This window comes from Electrona antarctica, assembly GCF_951216825.1.
Source record: "Electrona antarctica genome assembly, chromosome: 20".
Classification (NCBI taxonomy): domain Eukaryota; kingdom Metazoa; phylum Chordata; class Actinopteri; order Myctophiformes; family Myctophidae; genus Electrona; species Electrona antarctica.
Window position 1 is genome coordinate 11,484,380 of NC_136801.1, and position 16,514 is coordinate 11,500,893.

At 43.9% G+C, this 16,514-nt stretch overlaps 1 protein-coding gene across 2 annotated transcripts in view; it reads right to left on the reverse strand.

Moving 5' to 3' along the window:
- cacnb2a (calcium channel, voltage-dependent, beta 2a) overlaps positions 1 to 16,514 on the reverse strand; it is a 111,896-nt gene that overhangs the window by 20,892 nt on the left and 74,490 nt on the right. Inside the window, exons 4-7 of one of the 2 annotated variants that reach the window (XM_079489990.1) lie at positions 5,523 to 5,645; positions 5,222 to 5,358; positions 3,977 to 4,053; positions 3,224 to 3,249 (exon numbers count right to left, since the gene is read on the reverse strand). In XM_079489990.1, coding sequence (XP_079346116.1) covers positions 3,224 to 3,249; positions 3,977 to 4,053; positions 5,222 to 5,358; positions 5,523 to 5,645 — 363 coding nt within the window. Of the gene's footprint in view, positions 1 to 3,223; positions 3,250 to 3,480; positions 3,615 to 3,976; positions 4,054 to 5,221; positions 5,359 to 5,522; positions 5,646 to 16,514 lie in introns of both variants that reach the window. The other variant, XM_079489989.1, reaches the window with a different exon arrangement.

A 16,514-nucleotide genomic window follows, 5' to 3' on the forward strand; every position in this document is an offset into this window, starting at 1 on the left:
AATATTGTTTGTGTTGTCATGAGTTGTCACGACTCGAGTTGGCTTTGTCCGCGGCGTAACCGTCTTTAAATAAATACTTTTTGAAATGTCTATGGAAAAAATGCATTGGGATTAATTTCCTGGTCCATGGTAGGGGGCGGGACTGCGACGCTCTATAGTCTACTACAGGGGTTCTCAACCCGTGGGTCGCGACCCCTCGGGGGGTCGCCAAATTATTTTAGGGGGTCCCCAAATTATTTTCAAAAAAAAAAGAAAAAAAAAAGATTTTTTTTTATTTATTTATTTTCACGATTTTTCAAAAATAGCAGACCTACAAGCTATGAGCTTGTAGATCTGCTATTTTTAAATAGCTAAATTATAACAATGCTTAAAACACCAAAAGGGGTTCCCGCCCAAAATGGTTTAAGGTTATTGTAGCAGTCAATTTATATTGGGGGTCGGGAGGGGGCGGGGCGGGGGTCCCGAGACATTGCCAAAGCATTTCCGGGGGTCCCCGGCCAAAAACGTTGAGAACCCCTGGTCTACTACACCACCCAGAAGCCTGTCCTGGAATTATAGTGTTGTGAAAGCCAAGTTAAAAACAAAAAAGATTAATCGAAATGGAAAATGTCAATACAGGAAATTCGATTCTCGGAACTCATTCACTGCCACTGATGAATATATGTGTGATATCAATCCATTGGCGGATATATTTGTGATTTCAAACCATTGACAAATATATTTGTGATTTCAATACATTGACGAATGTATTTGTGATTTCAATCCAAGCCGCAGTTTTTCTTTTTGTGCCCTATCTGTATGTTAATACAATATCGTACACAATTGGGATGGTTGTATTTTGTCTCCCTGCTTTTCTATTGCAACATTTAGAATGTGACGTCAAAGGTCATCTCTCACCTAGACACAGGATCTGACACGACGCCAAGATTAGCTCAATGGTAAAAAATTCAGCACTTGCATGGGAAACCAAACCGGGTTCAAATCCAGGGCAGAAGAGGAAAGTTACATAGTGCTGCTTTAAGTTACTAATTCATAAGGGTCCACAGCTGTGCACCTATCAGTCTCATAGCGACCATGTGACAGAGAGAGGTAGGCTAGGGCGACTGTGGCTCAGGAGGTAGAGCAGGTCGTCTAATGATCCATGGGTCGGCGGTTCGAATCCCAGCTCCTCCTGTCTACATGTCAAAGTGTCCTTGGGCAAGACACTGAACCCCAAATTGCTCCCGATGTGCTGGTTGGTACCTTGCATGGCTTCCGCCGCAATCGGTGTATGAATGGGTGAATGTAATGCACAATCTATGTAAAGCGCCTTGGATAAAGGCGCTATATAAATGCACCATTTACCATTTATGTTTGAAAGGGTGCAACGGTGAGAGAACTCTGGAGAGCAGTGGGGAACAAACAATGTGTTCCATCTCTGACGGTCAGCGCCGGTGACCGTGCATGATTGTGCAAGTAAGTCTAAATAAACTCTGCAGGAAACAGCAATGATACCTGGGAGAATGAAGGCGAATAGAGGGCGGCTTCTACAATACCACCCCACTGGGACTGCTATGTTGTCACAGCAGCATCACAGCTTGTACCTGTGTGAGTGAGACTGTGTGTGTGACTACAAGTACTGTATACCCCCTTGATTCTTGACTGCAATTAACCACCGTCAACCTGGTGCTACTATAGGGGCATACATTAGGGGCATTACATTAAATGAAAACTACAAGCTTAACGCATCACATGCGTTGTGGGAAATTATTTGTTTTTTCATTGTATTTATGAAATACTAGAAAATGGTTGTATGTGTGGGTGGGTGTGTGTGTGTGTGTGTGTGTATATATATATTATATTTACTCGCCGCGATCAATACAAATTGGTCAGCGATCCCTTCCCACTGTTTTTGAAACAGTGCCTTATGCCAGGGGTTCTCAACGTTTTTGGCCGGGGACCCCCGGAAATGCTTTGGCAATGTCTCGGGACCCCCGCCCCGCACCCTCCCGACCCCCAATATAAATTGACTGCTACAATAACCTTAACCCATTTTGGGCGGGAACCCCTTTTGGTGTTTTAAGCATTGTTATAATTTAGCTATTGAAAAATAGCAGATCTACAAGCTCATAGCGCGCCACTGAGTGGCGCTACGAGCTTGTAGGTCTGCTATTTTTGAAAAATCGTGAAAATAAAAAATTAAAAACCCTTTTTTTTTTTTTTTTTAAACATTTTTGGGGACCCCCTAAAATAATTTGGCGACCCCCCGAGGGGTCGCGACCCACGGGTTGAGAACCCCTGCCTTATGCAGTTGGTTGGAGTATAGTGTCCTACATAGCCTACTGTACACACCCGGCCCGGATGTCAGAAGCTAAGTTTATCCATAGGCTGAAAATACGTGTCCTTTTGTCTCTGTCCCTCTTTATGACGTGTTTTTCGGTGTACATAAAATCTGTCTCACTTGTCCCTCTTTTTTCTCATCTCCCCCTCCCACTCTACTTCAGTGTTCCTTACATGGTTCTGACATCTGCTGTCACTGGGCTCCCCTTGGGAAGTTTCATTTCACATCAAGAGCACAGAGAAGCGGTGAAAGATGCTTGCTTTATTGTTGACTAACACAACGCTATTATTGGACAACGTTGTTCCTGTGAAATACGTCAGTCACTGTACCCTTCAGTCCCTTGGTTTATAAGAACAACATTTATGGGAAAAAAGGTCTCAGTTGCTGCCAGCATTGTAGCTATACTTTCAAATCAGAAAATGTCAATGTTTTAAGACCAGAAAGACCATGCTTAAGCTTTACGTATGCACTGCAAAACAATAACATAAAATAATGTAGGTGCCGTTCTCATCGTTCTCACCTTCCAGTATAATTCTGGTTAGGAAATGACAGAATTACAGTACTCCTCTATCTAACCTATTAACTACTTAAACCTTGTAGGCCTATTTAACAAATGAATACTTGTAGAGATGCAATTTGTTAGCCCCAGAATAGATGCTAGCTAGGGTTCATGTGGTTAAAAATCTGTGCACACCGAGGTCCCACTAAACACGGACTGTAGATATTACACAAACAAACAAGCAAACAAACAAAAGAACAACAAATATAGGGATCACAGCACTGGTGAGTAGAGGAAGGGGTTGTGGTGGGGGTAGGTGGTCAGTAAAGAAGAGTAACACTGCAGAGGTAAATCCCAAAGTCCCCCCCAACCCCCCAAGGCCCCTGCTCTGCACCCCAACTTACCGACTTAAGGGGCAGCTTCTGCTTAGCTACGGTGAGATGGAAGAGGAGAGAGAGAGAGGTTAAGAACATGCATGCACGCAGACGGCTCCGTGCACGCCAAGCGGAAGAACACGTGGACAAGTAGACAAGATTAAGAATGGACGCTATAAGTGAGCAGCCGACAGGCATTTTTCCGTCAGAGCCGTGCGGACAGACGGACAGGAACAGAGGAAGAGAGAGAAGGGTAAGGGCTGGCTGGCACAGTGCCTCCGGTTTACCTTCTTAAAGAAGGGCATTCGTTTCTCTTTTGCTAGGGGCGACGAGACGGCATTTGGACTGGCTCTAGGGGAGAGCAGGTGGACTGGAAGTTCATTGTCCTCGGGGTCTAAGCCTGTGGCGTCTATGTCAATGGCTACGCACACAGACAAACAAGACCACCGTCATACACAGGCCAATACAACGCGGGGGGGGGGGGGGGGGGGGGCTACAGAAAACAGATTAAAAGTGCATGGAGGACCGATACATAATGTAGCTTACTGCAGAGAGAGAACACATTTAAAACATATTAATGGTGACAAAAAAACACAAAATGGACGATATATAGCAGCTGCGCCAAAAAAAACGTAATGACTCTAAGCATTAATTTAAGCAGTAAAACTAAAGTAAGTAAAAATGATCTATTAAATGATCTATTTATTTATGTGGAGGAATTCAGGAAGTTAGTTTAACATTTGAGGTAAAAGGGAAGTGACAGGAAAGACATCAATAACTCACCAGAAGAAGGAGGGGTAGATTTCCGCGAGTTGGGAATGACTTCACCTAAACTAGAGGATGAGTGTGCTCCCAACTTGCTGCAAAAGAGAGACAGTGTTTTGTCACGATAATTTTGCATTCGATCACAGATTCCCAATAAAGCCTGAGTAAAAGCTCTTTTCACAAGGGAAGTGAATGTCAGAAGTGACACATAGTTCTTTTTTTACACACATAGTTGCTTTGTTGTCCAATGGAGTTAAGAGGTTTTGTCCGAAGCGTTTTTTTTACTACTTTTCATTGGTTTCATATTTTTTTAACCAACACAGACATTCTCACATGTCTCCCCCCTGCTCCGCTCCCTGCACTGGCTCCCGGTCGCTGCCCGCACAGAATACAAAACTCTGATGTTGGCATTCAAAGCAACCAAAGGTATGGCTCCCCCATATCTTGCCAGCATGATTGAACCCTACAAACCCTCCCGCGCACTCAGATCAGCCAACGCAGGGAAGCTGGAAGTACCCTCACTAAAAACGCCGGGACAACGCTCCACACGTCCCAAACTCTTCTCCCTTCTGGCCCCAAAACTGTGGAATGCACTTCCCGTTGCAATCAGAACTGCAGCATCACTCCCGATCTTCCGCCGTAGTCTGAAAACCCACCTTTTCAGACTCCATCATGGCCCATAGCACTTACCCTACCCCCCTTAGACAGCACTTCTTAGACTTATATAGCATTTGAAACAGACTTATAGCATGTCATGTAGACAGCACAATAAGTGCATTGTATGTAGTCATAGCACTTCATAGTATATATGTACAGCATAGTATAGCATATATGTGTAGTTTATATGTATAGTGTCATTATATAGATATGTTCTAGTTATAGTTTATATGTATAGTGTCATTATATAGATATGTTCTAGTCACGTTCTTAGCTTACGCATGTTTCGCGATAAATGCATTTTTACATATGTGATGTATTCCCATGCTTTTTGTTCTTGCTTATTGTAAATCGCTCTGGATTAAGAGCGTCTGCTAAATGCCTAAATTGTAAATTGAAATTGTAATTGTAAGGGTGTTAAATTCCACTGCAATGCAAAACAATCAAAAACCTCAAAAATGGAGTTAGGTTAGGTTTCCTCCCGACAGCAACGAATATAATTATACTGTATATATATATATATATATATATATATATATATATATATATATATATGGGGTTGCCAGGCGGGGGGTTGCCATGGCGACCGGCTGTGTCCGTCCGTACCTGCCGAGGAACTTGCCATGCTTGGCTCTCTGCTCCTGCAGGATGCGCGTGTGTTCGATCTTCACAGGACTGGGGATGAAACCGATTTCACAGCCTTCCTTCACGAGACGTCCTATCCACCAGTCATTGTTGAATTTCTATCACAGATGAGGTTACATTCACAAAATCTTGAACATTTTGAATATTTGCGGATTATATTCTATTCTCTCTCTTGAGTATGAACGTAATCATCAGCCTTTTGTCGTCAGCATCTACATTAATATGATCAACACTCCAAAGTGACCGCATGGCCTGTTCTTACCTCTTTGACGTGGAGGAAGTCTTTAGCCTCAAAGGAGATGGCCATACCCGGAACAGGGACGTCGTCGCCATCACTGGCGCTGTAGTTGACATTTGTGCGGACGGCAAACGCAACCGGTTTAGTCTGGAGGAATAAGAGGTGGAAAAACATTAGACTTTAGCTTTGTATATTTTACTTATTATTTGATCCATTTTATTGTTTTCTTTATTTCAATAAGCATCTGATTCTAGTAACATGGTTTATTACTTTTCATACCGTCGGGTAGAAACCTCATATGTCCCAAACATTTCAGAATTCAATCAGATCTACAGTACAAGCTTAAAAGGCGGCGCAAATCTTGACAGATCTGCTACTTTTGATGCTTTCGTGTGCACGCTGTAGTAAATGAGGTGCACATTTATGAAAAAAACACCCACAAAATGTAAATATGGAGATAAGAGGTCTCTGCCTGACAGCAATAATATATTTTTTGGCCTTTGTACGAGGTGTAAACCTAACCCAGAGTGGGATGCATGAATGCTGTGACTCATCCGTTTTGATTGATTGATTGATTGATTGAATAGTTTATTAGACAGAAATGGAAAAAACAGCAACAGTGTACACTCTACAGTCAAACACTTGGTTCAAAAGGTATAGCACCAGTCCTTGCGGTCTCGTTTCTTGTTTCTTGTTTCTAAGTTCTATGTAAACTACGAAATTAGGGCTTTCATTTGGTATATAGATCGTGCGTGTAGGCCGTCTCTACGGAACGGTATGAAGCGAAAAGTAAAGTTCGGAAAGTTCGGAAGTTCGGAAATTTAGACATCATTAAACCCCATTTGCTGCTATGGGGTGATGAACTGAATGAGCAAATGGAATCGCGCACAAATAACTTCTTTGACTATAGAATTATATAAACACAATGGACACAAAGAAGTGGCAGGCACTCACTTCTGCTGATTATAGTAAAATTACAAAGAGATGCATAGGAGAATAAGGAGAGATGACGCCCTGCACTCCGTGGACATCTCTATTGAGGCGCGGTGCGCGCCGCTCTTTACCAAACGAATTTGGCATACGGTTTACGGGTGCTTTTAAAGGGTGCTTTTAAAATGTCGCTTTCCCAAATGTGTTTGACCAAAATAGCAATTTAGGGGAAAGCGTGCCAACACGCCCATGACCACACCTCTAGGCGCAAATACCGGTGTCGGCAAAAGATATAGCGGGTGACGCGGGACGAAAATACCATTAAGGGACAGAGAAAGCTCCTATATTCGTAATTCTCGGGCAGCGGCTGAATTGCGGGCCGCGCTGCGGGTAAAGGCTGCGACAAAATTGGAGCCCTGTATGTGCAGGGTGAGAAAAAAAGGAAGTGGGGAGGAAGGGGGAGATATCCTCACCCAGGATATCTCTCTATGAAAGATGCCGATCACTGCGACTCCGTTATGGGCTTAAAGGACCACTTCACCACTTTTCAACTTCTCTTCCTATAATTGGTCCTAACTAATGTTCATGATAAAATGCCACCATTTTTTCCTACTCAGTCTGTGTCTCATAGGAAGGCTGTGGGCAGTTCAGAAACCCGTCCACCAGTGACATCATCGATGGTGAATCCAAGCTAATAGAAACGGCAGGCTTTCTTTTCCTGAAAAGTTGCAATGCAAAAGTTGAAGCCATCGTTCTCACGATAATAAAAATCTAAATATATTTTAAAACAAATCTTAACAAAAATATGCCTAATGATGATGGTGGACGGGTGTCCGAACTGCATAAAGCCCTCCTATGAGACACAGACTGAGTAGGAAAAAATGGTGGTGTTTTATCATGAACATTAGTGAGAACCAATTATATGAAGAGATGTTGAAAAGTGGTGAAGTGGTCCTTTATTAATACATTGAATATGTCACAACAAGAGAATTGTGACACGATCGATGACGTCGATTGGTGCTAAACGGTCCAGTCATGTAGAACCACACCAGTAAAACCAGACAGGTTTCTTTGTTGTTGTTTATTTTTTACTATAGTTTTACTTGCCTTGTGTATACTCGCGAGTTAACGACAGGCAACGGGCACTCACTGTAATGGTTCATAAATCTGGTCTGGGATCTTTACAATGGGCCAAATCAATATTGGTCTTTCCTATCAAGCCATCTGTGACCTTCCTTCGCTGGGAACAGCAGTCAGTCCATTTAGATAATACATAAACCTAATGAAATGTTTTCTCTGTCCCTCCACCGAACGGCTTTATGCTGCTGATCGACCCGGCTCCTTAAACGCGTCGTAGGCACAACGGCAACATACATATTTAGACTACGACACCACAGCAAATCTCTCTCTGCCTCACTGTAAAGACACAATACTTACTGTGAAAAATGGGATTTGGCAAAGACCGACTGGGTCTTGACATACAACAAAACCAAAAAATCATGTGGATCACTTCATGTGTCCAGCTTGTGATGTCCGTCATCCATGACATCAGTCGTCTATGTCAGGGGTTCTCAACCTTTTTGACTGGGGACCCCCGGAAATGCTTTGGCCATGTCTCGTGGCCCCCGCCCCGCCCCCCATCCCCACCGCCAATACAAACTGACTGCAAAAATAACCTTAATAGAGAAAATATATCATAATTGAATACTGAAACCAGATATAATCATTAAAGGGGCATTCCACTCATTTTCAACATTTTACTATGTCATTAATATACCTTAGAGCTGTTGTGTGGAAATAATAAAAAAGTCCCCCCATTCTGTGTTTCCTAGAACTAGAGGTCTGAAAAAAATCATTAACATGGTGAAACACATCTTGATGACATCATCAAGATGTGTTTCACCATGTTAATGATTTTTTTTCATAATTACAGTTCTAGGAAACACAGAATGGGCGGACTTTTTTTTATTATTTCCACACAACAGCTCTAAGGTATATTAATGACATAGTCAAATGTTGAAAATGGGTGGTTTTCCCCTTTAAGGAAAGTTTATGCATGTACTATGTGTACTATGTAAAAAAAAAATGGCGACCCCCCGAGGGGTCGCGACCCACGGGTTGAGAACCCCTGGTCTATGTCATGACATATCTTATGTTATTATGACACATTTCAGGCCACGACACAACAACATAATCATAATATTTGAACTGGGGACCCACCCACAACATAACGATATTTGAACTGGGGACCCCCAAAATAATCATATTCGAAGTCGAACAAGCACTTGGAATTGTAGGAGTTGAGGCATTACATATAGTTTGATTCGGTTCCACAGATATTGTGCAAATAGGCTTACAAGATGTTTGACAGTTTCATAGTTTCATAGTATAATCTGTTCATTACTTTGGTATTTTTTTCCCACGGTATTAAAAAGGTCTTAAAAGTCCCTAAATTGTCACTTTACTATCATCTGGGGACCACTGGGGGTCTCGACCCACAGGTTGAGAACCACTATCTTATGATATGACTCTAAATGTGGGCAAGTTTTCAGCCTGGCCCATTGGCATCCATTATAGAATTAAATATTTAGTAAGTATAAAAAAAAAATGTGAAAATGAGTGCAGGAACTTCTGTGGCCTACTGTCTGGCAGTGTGCACACTCTGGCACTAATAGGTACAATCTGAAATAGATCCTCAGATCCTCATTGTGCTTTTGGAAATAATCTCAGTGCGTGTTTGGCACATCCTCTACCAGATTATCCCTTAAAGGACCACTTCACCACTTTTCAACATCTCTTCATATAATTGGTCCTCACTAATGTTCATGATAAAACACCACCATTTTTTCCTACTCAGTCTGTGTCTCATAGGAGGGCTTTGGGCAGTTGGATTCACCATCGATGATGTCACTGGTGGACAGGTTTCTGAACTGCCCACAGCCTTCCTATGAGACACAGACTGAGTAGGAAAAAATTGTGGTATTTTATCATGAACATTAGTTAGGACCAATTATAGGAAGAGAAGTTGAAAAGTGGTGAAGTGGTCCTTTAAAAAAGTGCAGAAAGCCTGAAACTGCAGGGCTGACTGAAGCATCAAGCCAAATAAACAGCTAGTAAGGTGACTCCACACCAAACAGTCTTGTCCAGACTAGTCAAAGACTACTTAAAACTGTCAGATTGCAACAGACTAGCATTTTTAAATCAGCACAAACCAGTCGGCCGACGAAACATTATTTTTCCCCATGCAAATTAGCCTGCTGTGCTGGTTTGCAGTGTTGCCAGTTCTGCTTATTATAAGCGACTTTGGGCTAGTTGTCCCGTAACATAGCTTAATATTAGTTTGGGCTTATTTCTGAAGTGTAGAACTATTTGGGCTTGCTTTCACGATTCTTTTTGAAAATAGCTGATGTAATATGGGCTCAAGTGGTGAATCTGGTTGCTTCTTTTGGGCTTGTTTTCCTAGAACTGGTTGCTTGTTTCACTCACAGAATCTGGCATTTTTTTCCCGCTAGCTTTGCTTTGGAGTTGATCTATTGGTATAGGAATTGAGTGTTGGGATTGAGAATATGGTATCTAGTTCACACTATACGAGTAGTCAGCACTGAAACATGACGAGCAGACTAGAGATCCACTCTACAGTGGAGTATATTACCCCCTCATCACTACAACATGGATAGCGTCGGCTCCCTAGGGTGGCTAACCGACCGAACATGCTCGGTTCTTCATCAACAGGTTCCGACGCGTCGGGAAGGCGATATGGACATTGGACGGCAAGCGACGGGAGCTCCTGCCGACAAGCTCCCGACGCTTTTAAACTGGCCGACAGCCTGTGCTGTCTTGAGCTGCCTTTACAGAACTGGTATATTCTGTAACTAAATATTTAACTGCAGCCTCAAGAGGGCAGGGGGTTTTGGGAGGAAGCTAGGACAAAGTCCAGTTTCCTGAAATGCATTTTGGTTCCAAGCCAATGATGAGTTGGTTAGAGAAATGTCTCATGGGGGGGCATAGCTGCATGGGTAGATGTCTAAGGGGAAGTACAAGAATTTGGAGTGTTGTGATTGGTCGAAAAAATATAGTTTCCTGGGGAAATACGTACAGCGGCTTTTCTCTTAAGAGAGGAGACAAGAGGAATGAGGCTAGCCTGGTTTCCTGCCCGATTCACTGCATTCCGTGATCTGTTTTGTCACTTCGCTACTCAGTCTGGAAAGTCTCCTATCCAAGGTAGCAATACCACAGTGGAGAAATACTACTACAAGTACAAAGACAAAGACTGTTCAAAATGTTACTCGAGTAAAAATACAAAAGTATTGGCATCAAAGTATACCTAAAGTACCAAAAGAAAAACTACAAAAATGCAGATCTACAAGCACCTAAGCATCTAAAAGCTTTTCAAATAGCCTACTGGTATAGAATAGTGGTTTGTATGTACTATATGTGTACATACATGTATTTTATAATATAATAATTGATATCTGCAAAGTAACTAAAGTTTTCAAATGTAGTGGAGTAAACGTACAAAATTTGCCTCTGAGATATAGTGCGGTGGAAGTAAAATTATTGAAAATTGGAAATACTCCAGTAAAGTAAAAGTACCTCAACACTGTACTTTAAGTACAGTGCTTGGTTACTTTGTACCACTGGTCAGATTCAAACTGTGGTCCTGGCAGCTCACAGCCCTGGAGGCTGGAGCCTCACACAGCCCTGGAGGCAGCTCACAGCCCTGGAGGCTGGAGCCTCACACAGCCCTGGAGGCAGCTCACAGCCCTGGAGGCTGGAGCCTCACACAGCCCTGGAGGCAGCTCACAGCCCTGGAGGCTGGAGCCTCACACAGCCCTGGAGGCAGCTCACAGCCCTGGAGGCTGGAGCCTCACACAGCCCTGGAGGCAGCTCACAGCCCTGGAGGCTGGAGCCTCACACAGCCCTGGAGGCAGCTCACAGCCCTGGAGGCTGGAGCATGTCGTCTACTCTGTTCACTGTGCACTAACCAGCTCAACCACCAGAACTGCAGACCCCGTTTAGCTATTGTCAGAACAATTTGTTTTTTCCTGACAAAAGGAGATTGTACTTTTACATAATAACCTGTGTACTGTCAGTACAGTACAACTGTATGACAGCACCGTTATCATCATTACAACGGGTAGAATGAGCTGGCCCTGTGTTGCGCATGCCGTGCATCAACCCCATTATCTTCTCTCTATCTCGCTCTGTGTGTGTGTGTGTGTGTGTGTGTGTGTGTGTGTGTGTGTGTGTGTGTGTGTGTGTGTGTGTGTGTGTGTGTGTGTGCGTGCGTGCGTGCGTGCGTACAGCACTGGCACTAACATGACAGCAGACAGAGGACAGAGTGTCCTTGATGGTGGGTGGACGCTTGCACTGGGCCCACATGGTTGAGCAAAGGTAGCCGGATGGATCCATTAGGACGGTGTGTGTGTGTGTATGCTTCCTCCCAAAGGAGATGGACAGCCCAGCCCGTCTCATGGACCACTGCCTTTTCCTTTTCCTCTCAGCTGTTTCCACTGGCGTCAATCAATTACGGGTGTTGGCACACCGGGCTTTCTATAGGCCGCCTAATGGCATTTTACAGATCCTCCAGGGCACGCACGTGTGTGCACGCACGCACGCACGCACGCACGCACGCACGCACGCACACGCGCACGCACACGCACACGCACACGCACACACACCACAGGTAACAGCACTCTAATACATCTCCGCCTGACCACCGGCCTAATGTTCCTCATCCTCTCCATCCTTACGTAACACACAGCTAGGCCTTCATTAGGTATGCTGTATTGACCGCAGCGAGCGAGGTAGGTTGACGTGGAGGCGCGGGGGGGGACAGCGGCGGAGGAGGAGGAAATGGGAATGAGAAAATGGAACGAGATGAAAGAGAGCAAAAGGAGAGAGGAGCAACATGTACCATGCAAAGGGTTGACGGAAGCCAAGGGCAGACCACAAGAGAGAGGGACCGGGTGGATAGAGTCAGAATGAGATGGACAGACAGAGAGAAGTGTGAGAGAGAGAGAGAGAGATAGAGAGAGAGAGAGAGAGAGAGAGAGAGAGAGACAGAGAGAGACAGAGAGAGAGAGATATGGAAAAGAGGTATAGAGATAAGGCTTGATTTATAGTTGGTTATGCGCCAGAGCCAAGCTCGCAATGCAACGCACCCGATCTTGTAGATCTGCTATTCTCGGTACGTGATGCCGACGTGCAGCAAAGTATAACAGCTCTTTTATACTCGAGGAGTCTGATCTGTAACTGGGAACCCTGGAGGGCAGCGCTGTGGTCCATGGCCAATTAACACAACGCAGACACCCCTGGCTACAGCATATCTCATCACACCATGAATATTTAATCCTGTCCTCTGAACATGGCCAGTGTGCTATAGCCCTCACTGTTGCTGATTTGCCATGTAACATACAGCGCTCGCAGCCTTCCCCAGCATATGCGCAGGATCCCCTGCTGCCGTAAATCAGAGATCTGCTATTGTTTCACCTTGAATGTTCACCTAGATCAATTCCAAATTAATTCTCTTCAGGCCTGTAGCTCGCTGGGCTCTAGCCTTGGGGTTCACAGGGAGCTTGTAAAATTGACTTTTATGTGCCACAAACGTCCTCATAATCTTCATTAATCCAGTGTGAGTTTAGCATTCTGTGCAGGGGCCTTGTGTCTCTATCAGTACACAAATAGCAATCTACAAGTTCACAATGCCATACCTTTCGCAATTTAAAAAAAAATTTGTATTTTCAAATCCAGTCCTATATTGCACCGATCAGAGCACCGAGTTATGGCCATTTAAAGTGTTAAACACTGATGTGACACTGCTCTATAGTCTGTAGTGCTAGCCTGGCTTCTGGCCTGATTCACTATGTTCCATGGATTTGTTTTGTCACTTCGCTACTCAAGTGACAAAACAAATCCATGGAACGTAGTAGTGTAGGCTGGAAACCAGGCTACTGTAGTGCCCCATAAAATTTAGGTTTTTTTGACAGGGAGGCGCAGAGGCAAAGAAGTCTAAATGCAGGAGGTTTTATTCACCAAAATCCGGGAACAAGCAACATCACACTTGACAAACAACAATGAACTGACAAGGAACTCAAAAAACAGGGGCGTATAAATACACACAAGGAAAACAGGGCACAGGTAAACATAACTCAAAATCAAGATAGGGATTGGCTAAGTGACTAACAGGACACAGGTGGAGCAAACTAATAATCACAGGTGAGACAAGACAGGTAACAGTAACCACAAAGGAAACCAGGACACAAAATAAAGGAGCACAACAGAACAGTAAAACCCTAACCCAAACCAGGAACAAGGAACACTAGAAAACAGCAGAAAACATCACGGATCGTGACATTTCTTGGTGCGACTATTCTCATGGCAGACCACTGAAAAGTGGCACAAAGGGGACCCTGGGAGGTGACCGTGGGTGCCACATGTGGCCCCTGGAGGGACTATTCTCAGTGTTTGTGCCCAAGTGCGGTGTGGATCGAAGCTACGGTGCTCCTCGCAAGTCTGGATGTTATGTTTGTGACGCTCACCGACCACCCACCATCCACCCTACAAGCCGTGAGGGTGACCTGAGGCCGATTCCATGCATGCCTTCTAAATCAGTAGTATTTCTCAAATCAGTAGTAGTTCTCAAACGTTTTCATGCCAAGGACCCCCACCCAAAATGATATGTTTTGTGCCAGGGACCCCCAGAAGAGAAGATTTGTGTTAAAATTAACTTTTAGGATTAATTAAAAACATATAATAATCTAAAATTGCAGATGTACAAGCAGATAAACGTAGAGCTAATATCTGAAATGACACAGATCATGCTTTCCCGATTTTAGTGGGATAAAATGACGAATGCCGAAAATAGGGCCGCCAGGTTGAACATGTAAATCACATGACTGTGACATGTATTAATTATTGTTTAAATTTAAGTCAGTAAGCCATCATGTTGACCATTAAACAAGGAATCTCTTGTAAGATACTGGAAGCTTGCGTGCCTGCGGCACGCTCACGTCTAACGCCCGTGACGTATCACGGCCACAAAGCACAAGCGTAAACGGCACTTCCACATATTACGCATACGTCACGGTCTATGACTTGGCCATCCGAACTGTGCATGATGTGTACGCTCACAACTTCTCAATTATATATAGATTTGAAGAGCTTATACAGTCGCACACACAGCCATACAGCCTGGAGTTAAACTACAGACATGCTACAGAAGAATATGAAGGTCTCGTACCAGACCAGAGTCCTTTCCTGTTTATCTACCAAGACTCTGGCTGAGTAGAACGACCTCTGGCTTGCTTGCTGCTTCTGGTCCAGCACAGCACAGCACAGTATATCGTCGCTGTCGAGTATGTCCACAAGTTACTTTTCAAGGAATCGAGCGGCGCAATAGTGCAGGCAGTCACGGCCAGTCACACACGGCCAGACTGTTGTTCCCCAATCACCCTCCAATCTCATTTGCTAACAAGCTAGCAAATATACCCCCTCAATCCTACACTTTACTACATGCTCAGCAGCATACAGTCACACAGTACCTCTTCTGCAGCTTGTCAGTGTTCAAACTCCCTCCACCTCCCCTTTACACTACAGTATAAAATCCACAGGCAGATTTTATCACTTTCAACCTGGTGTGTCTATTTCCACCATGTCTATAATAAGTGAGGGGCGCTCTTATCCTCGTACAGTGAGGGGCGCTCTTATCCTCGTACAGCATCATCGCCGACTTCTTACTGACAGTTGAGAGTTGAAAGCATCCTAATATACAACATGTTTGTGTTTACACTGACGTAAAATTGTCCATTCATTGTTAATGGGAATTTAATGTTTGTGTAGGACAAAGTTTGGGCACACACTAAAAGCTGGACATAGGAGGGGCTAGCGCCCCTCAATTTAGATCCCATTTAGATCAGTTGTAACCTAGGCCTATACGTTATACGTTATACCTTTCAAACCAGATGCTACCTCTGTGCAACATAGTTTTCTTTTTCTTTATTTTAATAATAATTTGAAGGTTTTCAGAAACCTTAGGTTAGGTTTTAGGAGTTTTAGAATCGGCCCAGGTCCAAATGGGCATGAAGCCTACATAATGTACATTTGAAAGTAGCAGATCAAATAATAAAATGGCATCAAAACTTCCCTACCAGACATATCGTGAAATCAATAACACATATCCGCACAATAAGACGTGTTCAACGACTGCACTAGGCATCAACTCTGGAGCTTACATCAGCTAAGTACAGACAGCCCTCCATTAGTGATATGACCCGGTGCACAGAGAACATGCTCAAGCTTAACTTTGTGCCAGTATACATCAGCGGTTTACGGTGAGGTGAGTCGCTGTGAAGCGCCACCCATAAAGCATTGCCGCCAGAGAGAGTGTACACTTCCCCTGACCCCCCAGGCCACTCCGTTTCTCTCTGGCGGATAGATCACTGGGCAGTTATTTTGTAGCGCTCGTTTATCATGCAAAATGCCAGCCAGGGTGATCCATGCCAGGTTATCTGCAGTGCTGCAGCCAAGTTATCTTTTTTAATTACTGAGCAAGAAGAGGCAGACTGACTGGGATATAGCAACACAGTGCCACTGTACAACCTGTACGTATATACAATACATAGCAACACAGTGCCACTGTACAACCTGTACGTACATACAATACAGGCTCTAATAGCAACACAGTGCCACTGTACAACCTGTACGTACATACAATACATAGCAACACAGTGCCACTATACAACCTGTATGTACATTGTACATACAATACAGGCTCTAATAGCAACACAGTGCCACTGTACAACCTGTACGTACATACAATACATAGCAACACAGTGCCACTGTACAACCTGTACGTACATACAATACAGGCTCTAATAGCAACACAGTGCCACTGTACAACCTGTACGTACATACAATACATAGCAACACAGTGCCACTGTACAACCTGTACGTACATACAATACAGGCTCTAATAGCAACACAGTGCCACTGTACAACCTGTACATACAATACAGGCTCTAATAGCAACACAGTGCCACTGTACAACCTGCACGTACATACAATACAGGCTCTAATAGCAACACA